The sequence below is a fragment of the Nesoenas mayeri genome, assembly GCF_963082525.1.
Source record: "Nesoenas mayeri genome assembly, chromosome: 5".
Lineage (NCBI taxonomy): Eukaryota > Metazoa > Chordata > Aves > Columbiformes > Columbidae > Nesoenas > Nesoenas mayeri.
Window position 1 is genome coordinate 41,556,501 of NC_137548.1, and position 13,371 is coordinate 41,569,871.

Below are 13,371 nucleotides of genomic sequence, written 5' to 3' on the forward strand. Positions count from 1 at the left end.
GCATGTGTGTATGTAATCCATGTGCTCAATTAAGAGAGGCATCTGTTGGGTTTATTTCACATTGCCGAGGAAGGACTGCAAGCAGGGAGCATCTGCTCGGCTTTTTGTCAATGGCTTGTTTTTCATAATTTGCTCTACAGGGTGAATGTTTGGGAAGGGGGAGGTGGCTTTTTATTTCTGAGTTTCATCTTAAATTTATTTATTAAATTTATGGTAGCTGGGGAAATTGGCTGGGATTTGAAAGTTAATTTGGCTAAGAAAAGAACTGAAGAGGGAGAAATAAAACCATCTAAAGGAAATAGTCTTTATGTAATCTTTATAATAGACTCAGAAGGACCTTTATAACCCATTATTTGTAGCATTTTAATGACAAAGTAAAAATAATTTGTTACGGTGCATTTTTAATGCCAGTGTTGGTTTTGCGGTCGGTTGGTTGTTTTGCTTTTTTTTTTTTTTCTTTTTTAAACCAGTAAATTTTGGTTCGATTTCATTTTGGGGAAAGATAGGAAAGGCATCCAACACCAAGATGCTTTTCTGGCATTTTGTCAGCAACAACAACAACAAAAAGTCTGGGTTTAAAATAGAGCAGCAGTGGTTTCCTGTTCTTATAGTTTTCTGCTTTTGTGCATTCAGGTGTTGGTTGTATTACACCTGACTGATCTAGTGAGAGACTTAATTGTCTGTACATGTATACACTTCAAAGGCTACTAAACCTGCTGGGAGTGTTTTGTGCAAGTGTGCTTTTTACACTTCTTTTGGTGGAGAAGTCCTCCCAAAGGGCTGTGGAGGATAATGACTTCGCGATGTCCTGGGAGGACATGGCTGCTGGTGCAGCATAGGGAACTCGGGAGGAGAAAGCCTGGAACTCCCCCTAATCCCACAAGTGAAAGACAAGTCTTACCCATCGCAATCAAACAAACAAGGACAAGATCTTGCAGGCGTTGATGTAGCTGCTGACCTGAGTAGGGCAAGACTGGGTCTTACTGAAAGTATTGAAAGAAATGGGATTACAAAAATAGTAATCATCTACAAGTGAACCCCAGGCCAGCACATTTATTAAGCCGCAAGCCACTTTGAAATGGTATTAAATCTGTATTTTCCATGTCATAAGTTGCCATGGAAGAGTGAAATGTTAATAAAAATAACTGCCCTGGCAGGTCAGTCCCACTCCATAGCAAGAGTATATATATATGTATATATACAATTTCAATATTATATAATATATCACTGTAAATATGTATAACTTTTCTGTCAGATGAATGCCACTCATCTGGACAAATTTGTTGACAGCAGTAAATGGTTATAAAAGCAGCCGACAGCAGTTGGTGTGCAAAATGTAAGTGTGGGGGTGACTGCAGGGAGCAGGCAGACAAGCTCACTTCTGGGGCTTCACATAACCCTGGCTGTCACAGAATCACGGAACCTGAAGTGTAAAAGGACAAACCACAGTAAACGTCGTAGTAGCAGGAAAGTATTTTCATTGCTTGAAAAAAAAAATAAAATTCAAACTTTGTCATCACATTAAAAACATTACATGAGAAGTAATAAACATATTTACACTTCTGTTTTGATTATAAATATACATTATATACAAAATAATGTTATAAAAAGTAGAAAGTTCAGTGCTTCTGATTTTTTTAAATTACTGAAATACTAGTCTTCAAAATAAACTACAAACAGACAAACTAAAACCCATATTATTGATTTCTGAAGGTCATCTTCACAATGGTCCTACGTGGTCAGAGCAGAAGGTCAGTAGCGGACATTATGAAGGGGTCTTGTCTGCACAGTTCATGGCAGTAGATGGGCTAGTCCAACAACAGGATTTACAAGGGCAGGAATATTGCTGTCTGAGAGAGCACGGTCCAGGTTTCTTCGAAGAGATCTTGTTTCCTCCCTCCTCATTCTGCCCCACGCCACAGTCTCATTTCATCAGTGTCACAGCACTTTCCATTGGGTGTCCAATATTATTGCTGTAAGTCTGTATATAAGAAAAGAGCTTCTGCACACCCCTGGTTTCCAGGGGCGAGATTCCCCTTCTCCATGTAGTGGTGGATGGGTATGAAAGAAACAGGACGAGCCTTGAACCTTCTAACTCTAATCTCCACCTGTCTTGGCAGAGGGCATCTCAGTGGGTGCTTCGCTATTGGGCATTTGGAACCGAGATGAAGGACAGGAGTTGGAGTTTTGCAAAGAGATGGAGAAATTGGGAGTGTCACTTCTTTAGAAAATAACAGCTGCAACTTTGAGACTACTTGCAGTAGAAGGTGGCACCTAATTCAAAAACACGACATAACCCCCCAAATTTATGTCAAAATAAGGGGTGGGGAGAGAATGAGGAAGGAGAAGAAATAGTAATGTCTATTCACAATCACTGGTAGTGCAAAGGGCATGAAAACAGCTGATGCAGCTCAGCACATATAGATTCTAGGAGCCGATTGATTTTAAACGCATTTGTAAGGCTTTAAACAGAGCTGGGATCATGCCTCTCCTCCTTATCAATGGGGAAGAGGCAGTACACATTCCTCATCACAACTTCTCCTTCTCGAATGTTTAAATCCACAAAAATTCTGTCTCATATTGTGGCTTGGGTCAATCAGTTCTCCAAAGCATCACCAAATGAGATGACACATAAATTCAATACTCCTCTTTCCTTCCTTCTTTTGCCCTTTACACTGTCTCCAGCACATGCAGCAGGAGAGAGGAGACCCAAATAGATGTGTGGCAGCAGTATCAACCACCCCTGCCCAATACTGTTCAGGCAACTGCAAAAGGAGCAGTCAAGTCTCTGTTTGGGCTTGTTAGATTCTCTTGACACATTTTAGGCACTTTTAAACCCAGAAAAAAAATCAGACCTCGTTTATACTGTATCCATTATCTGCATAGCAATGTGTCTTTCTTTACACCTTCCATGGCAACATCCGTGATAGTTAAGTGCCTGCTCGTCTACTGGCACATCCCATAACCAGAGTTCTGGAAAGCCAGGGGTCTGTCCATGAGGAACTGGCCTCAGTGTCTTTTAAAAATGAATTTAAACAACAACATTTTAACCCCTCTCTCTTCCCTCTGCCTCCCCTCTTCTACAGCCAATCAGATTTCTGGTATCAAACTTCAAACAAGGGCAGTAAGAACAAAAAGGTGTATTGCATCTTTCAGTAAATTCACAGTCTGTCCAGTTCACCCAGTTCCATCCTCCGCCTGAGAGCAGCAAGTTGCATGTAATTAAAAACAGTCCACTCCAGTTCTGAATTGTAAACAATGCAGCAGGAACGTCCATCTACTGGCATTACCAAATCTGAGGTGCAAATGGGCTGATCTTCAGTCTTATACCTGTCAGGAGATAAAATATCAGGAATGAGAAGGAAGCACAATGTACAGAGTACTACAGAATTAACATTATGATTCAAGTATGTTAAACCAAAGTAATTTAACCCAGACATTTCTGGAGTTTAACTATCAGCGTTCTATGCTTTTGGCTGGGTCCGGAGACAGAGAATCACCAGGAAAACAGTCATCTGTATAACGAGTGGCCTTTCTACCTGGCCTGAAGGGAAGAATGCTTAGGGTAAAGCTTAGAAATCTGAGTGCTTAACATTAGGTCTCTGAAAAAAGCATATGGTATAGTTAAATGGCTTGTGTTCAGAAGCATTAAGCCTGAATGATGTGCAAAGAGGTTTCAGGAGCTGTCACTATGAAAATAAAAATACCGCTGGAGATGCCTGATATAAATCTGGGAGTCTAGCTTTCATCAGCAAGATCTTCAAAGGAAGATACAGTATCTAGGTCAGTTAATGGGAATGAAGCGTCTAGCTGTCATTTGTATATTTGAAAATCATTTCAGTTAGTCTTAAACTTCTAATATTGTTGCTTGACTTGTGTTCCAGCTTGCCTTCAAGAGGAAATCTGATATCCACGCTGGCAACGGAGAGAGAATCCTGCAGATCTGACTTCACAGATCACTGCTCTATGGTACAGAGAGCTTACCTTTCCTGGAGTCTGAAACTACCTGACACTAGTCCTACAGATGGCTACGCTGAAGAAGGCAGATATTGGATAATGTTAAATTGCCTTTAACTGCCATTAGGCCTTTTTCCAACGGGTCGGTAATTCTTCAGGAACTGATCAATTCCTCAATAGCTGCTTTTAAAATTCGTTGGATTGTACAATGCTCGGCCCTTCCTTTTTTACATTTTGTCCTCTGACTTTTCAAAATAACATTAAAATCTAGACAGGTTTATCATTAACATATGAAACAAAATTAACTTCTGTTAGAGAATATATAGCTGGAGTGTAAACGCCAAGAAGTTGAAATTAACTTATTATAGACTTCCTAAATTGCTTTTATGCCTGTCCACTAAGACATTCAGCTACCTTCCATCTTCTGCTAGAAATCTATAGCTTTGCCTGTTTTCCCAGAACATTGTAGTAAGGGGAAAAAACCCATGGCTTTACATCAATGGGCCTGTGAATGATTATTATTTCAATTTTTGCTGACTACCTATTTAAGAGGAAATATGCTACAGTGTACTGAATTTTTATGGGCTGATGTTCCATGCTTTCATCTCACAATGACTTATCTAAACTCAAAATCTCTGGTTTAATAAAATCAGAGCTGCTAATTTCTCTATTTTTCCCCACTGAATGCTCTGTTTGCTTAGACACTCCTGTGGGCCACAGAAGAGAAGAGGTGAATGCTGGGAAGTATCTTGGATCCCTGGAAATAGAGTAATCCTCTCAGATGCAATTCTAAAGGAAAATTTGCCCCTTTGTGCATTTATGCCTGTTCACCTGTGTACATACTTACCTCTGTGGCTATGATGCACTCATTCCTTTCTTCTGTTATCACAAAGACGGACTGGTACATTGAATCCCTTGGAGAGCATATCGCTGATATTCTACATTCCGGCTTTTCACTATGGCAGAGCAGAGAGGAAAGAATGTTATTTGACTGCTAACAAGCCTGACTCTCAAAACCTACCATGAATATGGAGGAGTGGAATGAGATAGCCATGGAGGTGTGGGAGGGGGTGCAGAGGATGAAGTTTCACATGTTCTATATGATGGCAGGACATTATACTAGAGAAGTGGAGGTAAAGAATAGTTACTGTCTTCCTATGCTTCTGCCATGTCCAGCCCAATAGTGTGCTCCTCAGATCCCTCAGTGAAACAGCCACAAGCAGACCCCAGACAAGACTTTCAGTACACAACATATCAGAAGACTAATGAGCCAGTGAATACCTGCCTTTTACTTTTTTTTAAAAAGTTATTTTTACTCTATCATTCTTCTCAGTAAGCAAATCATTTTGCCTTCTTAAGAAGCAAAATGCTTATTTTTAATCACTATATGCCTTTATTGTTCTTCTTCCAATATCTGCTGAGGAAGGAACGACACTTCGTACTTTCACGACCGGACTAGCCACTCTCATTCTCCTTCACAGTACCCATACGAGCAGCACCCAGCACAAACTATCTAATTGACCTGGCTAAGGATACCACTTGGCCGTCAGATACATAGCACAGCATGAAGATTCCTGGCTTTGCTCTGGTTGGTTCGGTATATTACCTCCTCGAGGTTCTGTTTTTCCCCATATTTTCTCATCTGCTTCTAGACTGGTGTGAAGATGAGGGGCCTTAAGAAAGACTAGAAGGAAGATTGCATTCTCACCTGTGTAGTCTGAGGGGAGACTTTTCTCCTAAACATTTTTCACTTTTGTAATATTTGTCTTCCTGTGTCCCTCTACTTGTCAGGTCTTTTACCAGATTGTAGTCCAGTTTATGGTTCTTGGGTTTGTAGTTTGATTTCTCCAGCCCACAGTCCACTTCGAGGTCTTTATTTTTATTGGTGTTTTTGAGCTGGGAAGCTGGGATGAGATTGTCCTTCTGGAAGTCAGACAGGTTGTTCATTGTCTCCAAGTCCTGCTCTGGGTGCATCCTCATCTGCCTGATGACCATTGCTATCATGCAGAACAGTATGAGCAGCGCCACCAGGCCCACCCCCATGGATATAGCAATCCAGGGGACTGGTTTAGGAGGAAGTGTAACAGGCACGGTATACACTGGCAATTCGCAACGGTTGCCCATGAAGCCGGAAGGACAGTAGCAGACAAAGTTGGCACTATAGAGTCCGCTGTAGCACGTGCCTCCATTCTCACATGGCCCAGATGCACATTCATCTCTGGTTTTGATGTCACAGTTCCTGCCACTGTAGCCTGGCAAGCACGTGCAGGTGTAATCGTTGATCAGGTCATGACAAGTTCCCCCATTGGAACATGGGTTTCTGGCACAATCGTTGATGTTTATCTCACATTTCTGACCAGAGAAACCAGGACGACAACGACACACACGAATCTGGCCAAGGTAAAAGCAATTACCATCTGAGGAAACAAAAGTAAAATAAAAAAAATTAGGCTGCAATGCACTTCACTCAGAAACCTAAACCTCTCCCTGGTAAACATTTCATACTATATCAAGAAAAGGCAGGTTATTTTACAAAACAACTGCACATCTGAAAGTTACTTCTAGTTTACCTAATTGTACCTTAAAATATGCCCCTTCTAAATACATAATGAAGTTAATTTAATTACTAACTTTTTTCCCCATCACATCATAAACCTCATGCATTGTTGTGTTGCATAGAAAATGCCAGTGAAATCAGCCCTCAGCAGGAGACCAAAATTAGGGTAGATGTGGAATACAGTGGGGGACAGGGACTAATGTATTAGAGGAAGAGTAGAGGTCAGATTGGATTTCTATCACTTCTGCACTGAAAAGCACAAACGAGTCAGACATGAGAATTTTTTTTATAAAAAAACTCACCATTTGCACAGGGGTTGCTTGTGCACCTGTCTACTTTCTTTTCACAGTTCGACCCTGTGAAGCCAAAAGGGCAAACACAAGCGTAGCTGGCCCCCTGTTCTTTTTCCAAGCATGTGCCGCCGTTAAAGCACGGAGAATCTATACACGTCAAAGCGCTGTGCTCACAGTGAGTGCCGTAGTAGCCAGGGGGGCACAGGCAGTGATAACCGTTCTCCATATCCTGCAAAACACAACATTAGAGCTCTGTTATTTGATGCCACCAAATGATAGCTGCTTGCACCCTTCTTTCTGGTCAGCTGTGAGTGCTGTTCTGTCCCTTCTCATCCACACTCTGATGTGGCAAAAGCGATATTTGGGGAGTAAATAACTGCAGGCTGGACTGCGAGGGGTAGGAGCTGTGAACCGGCCATACTTGGTGCGTAGCAGTAATCATGCAGCCAAACAAGCAGAGCAGATGCAGTTGTAGGGAGCCTACAGGCAACTAGGCAAAAACATTACTAACGCCACTACTGTCTAATGGGATCACTGTGGTCCTCCCAGAGGAGAATGGCATTTGTCAACCTACGCAGCTGTGATCAGGCTGTTTATCCTCAGCACGAGAGCTCTTTTTTTTTTACAAGGGCTTACATTGCTTTGCCATGGATAAGTCCCACCACTTAGATCACAACAAAACTGTTACTTCTTTTCAAGTGCTGTACCTCCAAGGCCTTGGGAGAAGGCAGCTAGGGTCTTGCGACATTAGCTTTAATCTAAACATGCATCAGATTACATTTGGTATCTGCATCAGATTACGTTTGGTATATATAATCAATCAGTCTTTATCAAGAGATAGAATCAATCATTGACTGGGTCCAAAACCAGCCTGAAACACTAGACTGCAGGAAACTAAAAGTGCAGAACCCTGTTTCGCAGAAAGCTTTTCAGCTGATTGCCCTCATATTGTCTGGCACTACACTCCCATAGTAGAAAGCAGAAGTTTTATTTGTTATTAAAATACAGACTTAGGGCATTCCTGTATGAACCTTGGTTTGAGAAGCTTATTTTTTACAGATCTGCTCCCTCATCAACCTTGGATCTTGCCAAGCTCTCATAATGGCTGCCACAGAAACCCAAGGATCAGTTGACTAATTCTAATCTAGATGATACATCTCCTCCTGTAACAGACTTCCTCCCCTGACACCTCTTGGGAAGGGTTCAGTTTGATAGTGGTGAGCGTCAGTAATGAACCTGTGTACTATCGAATTCCCGTTCTGTTGTTACAGAACCATTTCTGAAAAGGGATACCGGGCCTTGCTTTGCACGATACTTTACATTTAAAATGCCCTTACTGTGCAACTGCCGCCATTCCTACAGGGATTGCTGTCACACTCGCTGATCTCATGTTCGCAGTCAACACCAGTAAAGCCGGGTTTGCAGGCGCACGTGTAGCTGCCCTGGCCAGTGTTCATGCAAGTTGCTCCGTTTTTGCATGGTCTGTGGTGAGTGCAGTAGTTCAGATCTGCAAAGATACCAGGAGTTAGAGAAAATATCTTTGACAGCTGTGAAAAGACATTCATGCAAAAATGTTTTAGTCAACAAAATGGCAGAATTTTTGATGAATTAATTTTTCTAGCAATTGGAATATTGGAGATGATCCAGGTTATTATCAGTAATCATCAGACGTTTCAGATTGTCATTGATTTTAGATGTTTCGCTACATCTGTTACTGTAATACGTGAGCTCTGCATTTTGAGAGACCTGGCAAAAATGTAACTTTCTTAGCACTTTGGTACACTCTCCCTTTTTTGTGTGCATAAACCCATTAGCTGCAATGGGATTTAGATACTAAATCAGAAAACATACTTGGTAAATATATGTTCTCCAAAAGACTCACCACAGCATTAGACACTTTGTGCACAACATGTCACATACTAAACCGGTGAGCCCCACCTCTAGAAGGTGTGCTTCAAGGCTTGTTCTGGGCAAGCAGGGCGGAAATAAAAATGTTTAGGCTTGGAGATTTAAACAAACACTATAAATCTTTTATTGTTTATTTACCATGCTCTCTTGTTATGAAAGTTAGTAGTTTAAACTGTCTAATTGCTCTGCCAAGCTTGACAGTCCTTTTTTTAATTTTCCCATTTAAATTTGAGACAGAGGTTAAGCACACAAGTTCATAGAATATAAGTAGGAAATTTTTATAAACTCTATAAATACCATTGAGTAATTGGAATATAGCTGGTTAATTTTTTTTTCAAGCAGAAAAAAAAATCTGCAACTTTACTTTTCCTGCTTAATTCAGACTTCTTCATCTTAATCCTGTAACTGTCTTGAAAACACTTAGCTTCCTTTGAGCACTTAAGGATTTCAGTGCCAGCATTGCATATATGGCCTTGAGGACATGACTGCTCAGCTGGCTATGGTTCAGTGATTCAATGGGTTGAATAGGTGGAAGTGGTCTGGTGTACCTTAAAATGGAACCTGTACTTTTCATTCTTGCTTACATGATTTTTCTCTCATGCTCCAGACTTATCACATGAGTTAACTTCCTTGTATGCAAAATAAGGAAGGCCCAAATGATAGTGTTTACTGCTGCTGGAAACTGTTTAGTAAATTGTTATAGTTGTACAGGGAATAAGTTAAACTTAGCTGGATCAGGCAGAAAACCTGCCTGTTCAACAATCATCCAAGATGTTTTTGGTTTTGTTTTGTTTATTTGTTTGTTTGTTTTTTGTAGGTTTTTGTTTGTTTGTTTTTCAAGATAAAAACTGCAGCTACCAAAAGGTTTGCTTCTTTGCAACCAAAATTACCATAAATATTGGTAAGGCAGCCGTGGTACAAACAGATGCCTACAAACATCTACCTTGTGGAAATTTATTTCTAGATCCGATGGGTCAGATGCCTTAGTCCAGTGCCAATGAATACCCAATCAAGAGCCATAGGCACAACCTTCAAAACTAACCTTGATCACAGAAGAGGCCACCCCATCCTTCATCACATATGCACTGCCATTGTGTTTTACAGGTCCCGTGGCGGCAGCCTATATGAGGAATGCATTCATCACAGTAGCGGCCTTGCCAACCGGGACGACAGCTAGAATAAAAGTCAAATTAAAACATTAATGACATGGAAAAGAGTTTAAGTTTCTATTACAAGGTGACATCTTAACTGAAGTTCAGATTGCAATTTCCGTCTACTCACATGCACTCTCCGGGCTTGTTGCAATATCCATTCTGTTCAGTACATCCAGACAGACAGATGGCTGTAAAGAGAACATAAAAAAGCAGAAATTTTAGGTAAATACACATGGCACTACAGAATACACTTTTAAAAGGGGAAATGCCAGCTTTAACAAAAAATACTTTGAAAACCAGTTTTGCACTTTCAAAGGTTTGTTTTAAAAATCCTCAGTGCGGGGAGCTCTGCGGCAGGAGGAAGTGAACAAGGAGAGCCAACATTTGACAACTTGTCCTTTAGTTTTTCTGTTTACACAACAAACATGAACTCTTGCTAGAAAAGGAACAAGAGGAGGCAGCTTTGCCTTGTGCTAATGAAAGGTTAAAAAAAACCAACAGGACTCCAAGCACACAGCAAAGTTTCCCACTACCACATCACAACACCTGTCTCATCTCCCCTGGCAGCAGGAACAGTGGAAGCGTTTGTGTGGGCAAGGGGCTACCATTTTAACTTGGAACAGGTATCTCTGATTTAGGGTTATTGGCCAAGATCCCTTCTCTGCTAGCCCTTTATTTGCTGCTCACGCTCGCAGGGGTGAAGCGCAGCATTGGCAGCTGTAGCCAAACGGGCCAAAGTCCTCAGCATGGAGCTTTCTCTCTCCACGCAGGGAGTGGAAAGGTCAGCATGAAAACACGGCCCCAAGCAGCTTCCAGTACCGTGCACGGTGCTTTGTCACCGCGTTGAAGCCACCGTGTTTTAAGGCCTGACCGCAAAGACAGCTACAGCCAGGGTCAGACAAGGGGATGTGCTTTCGGGTCCCGGCTCCCTCTGCCAAACAGGCTCCCTGCTGCCTTGGGGGCTGCGTTTGCTCCAAGGCCCCTTGATGGGCACCCACGCCCCAGGAGGGGAGGGGAGGCCTAGAGAAGCCAGAACGGGACACGTTCCTCATGTGCTGATGCCCGCCAAGGCCCCGGCTCTGCCCGGGGGTGCGCAGGGGCCAGCGAGGCGTCCCCCACTCCACCTCCCGCGGCACCGGTGCCGCCGGAGCCCCGCCGCGCTCCCTCTGCAGCCGCCGCCCGGCGGGGGGCACTTACGGTCGGTGCAGTACTCGCCGGTCCAGCCGGGCAGGCAGGCCAGGCTGCCGTCCGCCTCGCAGACGTAGTGTCCGAAGCGGTCGTCGCGGCGCTTGCAGAGGCGAGAGCAGCTCTCGCCGTAGTAGTTCTCGCTGCAGACCACCCGGTAGGAGTAGCGGAGCTGGGTCAGCGGGCCGCTCTGCACGTCCTGCGACCAGTCCTCGCCCACCGAGAGCGACCGCTGGATCGACATCTGGCTGATGAGCCAGTCCTCCGACGGCGGCCGAGAGCCTACGGGAGAAGCGGCCCCGCGTCAGCGGCCCCCGGACAGCGCCGGCAACGTTTCCCCGCGCCACGAAAACCACCCGCCCCGAGCGGCGAGGCACCTCTTGCCCCGCCGGAGAGGAGCGGAGCGGGGTCACCCGGCTGGCAATTATATACATATATATATATATATACACGTATGTGTGCGTATGTATGTACGTAAGGGTATGCCCCGCGTACAGAGGTGGCCACCGCGGTGTGCGGGGCGGGAGCGCTAACCCCGGCCCAGGGGGGCTCAGCGGAGGGGCCTTTGAAAGCGAGGGCTGCCGTGAAATATCCTTTTCCTCTCTGCTCAGAAAAACATCCCAAAGCCATTATTCCTTTCCAAAGGGCGGAATTCGAGCAAGGTGTAAAATACAGGAAAAGGCGGCCGGGGCTCGCTGGCAGCCTCCCGGCTTTCTCACCGCAGCCCGCCTCGCTTTCCCACGCCAAAAATAAACCGGAGGAAACGCAATTGTGTTGGAGATTAGGCCGGGGCAGAATCAAAGCGGCCCCTGATGGATATCGTGGGGGGACCGGCTCCTGATGGTGGGATAAAGCCGGCCTTGCAGTTATAGTATAAACAGCCGAGCCGGGGCGGCCGTTAACCGTTTCGGGATGGGGGGCGGGACGGGTGGGGACAGAGGGACCGCGAGGGGCGCTCCCGCCGCGCGGGCGCCCCCTGCCGGCGGCGCGCGTCTGTAGTCACCTTCCGGCAGGTAGTTGGCGGGAGCGTGCCAGGCCTCGATGATGAGCGAGAAGGTGCCCTGCGGAGGGGAGAAACCAGCGTCAGCCCGGCCGCCCGGCACCCCGGGGCTCTCCCGCCGCCCCCCGGCCCGGCCCAGCCCCCCGGCACCCGCTCCGGCCCGCCGGGCCCCGCACCGGCGCTCCCCCCGCGCCTACGCGCTTCCCCCTCGCCCTCCGACAGACCGCGGGTCCCCCCGCCCTTTGCTGTTAGTTCTCTTAACAAATAACACTTATTATCCCCAGTGCTTGTGCGCTGGATGCGCTTTTTTCATCGCATCTTTTTTCCCTTTCCCTCCCCACCCCCCTCCTTTTTTTTTTTTTTTCCTTCTTTAAAGGAAGTTCTGGAACTAAGTCTAAAGGCGAAAGTAGTTTGTTTACATTACAGATTAACAGCGCGCTGCGATTAGCCTTCCCTTGCCGCCCTCCTGCCCCACCATCGCAATCGGGTTTAAAGTGGAATCTCACCGGCCACGTGAAGTTAAAGGGCAACTTAATGGGGCTGTCAAATCTCTCTGTATCCTTGATGCTGAAGGAGTTTATTCCCAGGACCGGGGTGATGATGCTGCCGAAAGTGCAGGAGCCCGGGGAGACCACTGCCTGAAAATGCTTCAAACAAACGCGAAAGAAGGTCCTGCAGTGGGGAGAGCAGGGCTTCCCGCTGGCCAGAGACCCTTGGCTGTTCACGAATTCGTGCAGCTCCAGCTGGAAGACGCCAGAGCTGGACACCCTCTACACAAAGGGGAGACACACAAAATAGCCAAATCAGACCTTACCCCGGCTTTGCCATGCAAACTTGTTTCCATCACCCACTTTACATTTCGCGAACCCTTTTTTTTTTTTTTTCGATGTGCGATTACCTGCTGCAAAATCATTAACAGAAACGTCAAGCCAAAGATGCGCAAGGCTGTCATCCTTGTGTAATTCAAGCTTCCAGTTCTTAATAGGTTTAGTTTTCCTCTTGTATTCCTCAAATGGTCCAAGCAACCGCTTCTCGGTCGAAGGAGAAAAGAGAGGAGTCACGGCGATTCTTCTCGAGCAACCTGCTCTTTCAAATATTCCCCGAGCACCAGCAGAAATCGGAAGGTAAAATCCAGGTGTCGATCCGTCCCCTTCTGGGAATTAATCCTGCAGCCAACCGCCGACCTTTGGTCGCTGTCGTCGCCTTTATAAACTCCAAAGCCGGGTGGGTTTGGTGAGAGACGCGGAGGGGAGTGCTTAGTGTGGAACCGCTCCTCCTTTAACCGGTGCTAGCAGCGCTCAGTAAATGGAAAACTTG

At 45.1% G+C, this 13,371-nt stretch overlaps 1 protein-coding gene across 1 annotated transcript; it reads right to left on the reverse strand.

Moving 5' to 3' along the window:
• Positions 1 to 4,774: 4,774 nt before the first annotated feature.
• On the reverse strand, positions 4,775 to 13,006 carry DLL4 (delta like canonical Notch ligand 4; the record flags this gene model as incomplete). Its single annotated transcript, XM_080345805.1, has 10 exons — positions 4,775 to 4,913; positions 5,666 to 6,374; positions 6,817 to 7,036; positions 8,145 to 8,314; positions 9,758 to 9,888; positions 9,997 to 10,057; positions 11,067 to 11,336; positions 12,058 to 12,115; positions 12,561 to 12,824; positions 12,953 to 13,006. The coding sequence occupies 10 exons, from the start codon at positions 13,004 to 13,006 to the stop codon at positions 4,775 to 4,777; spliced, it is 2,076 nt and encodes a 691-aa protein (XP_080201931.1).
• Positions 13,007 to 13,371: the final 365 nt, after the last annotated feature.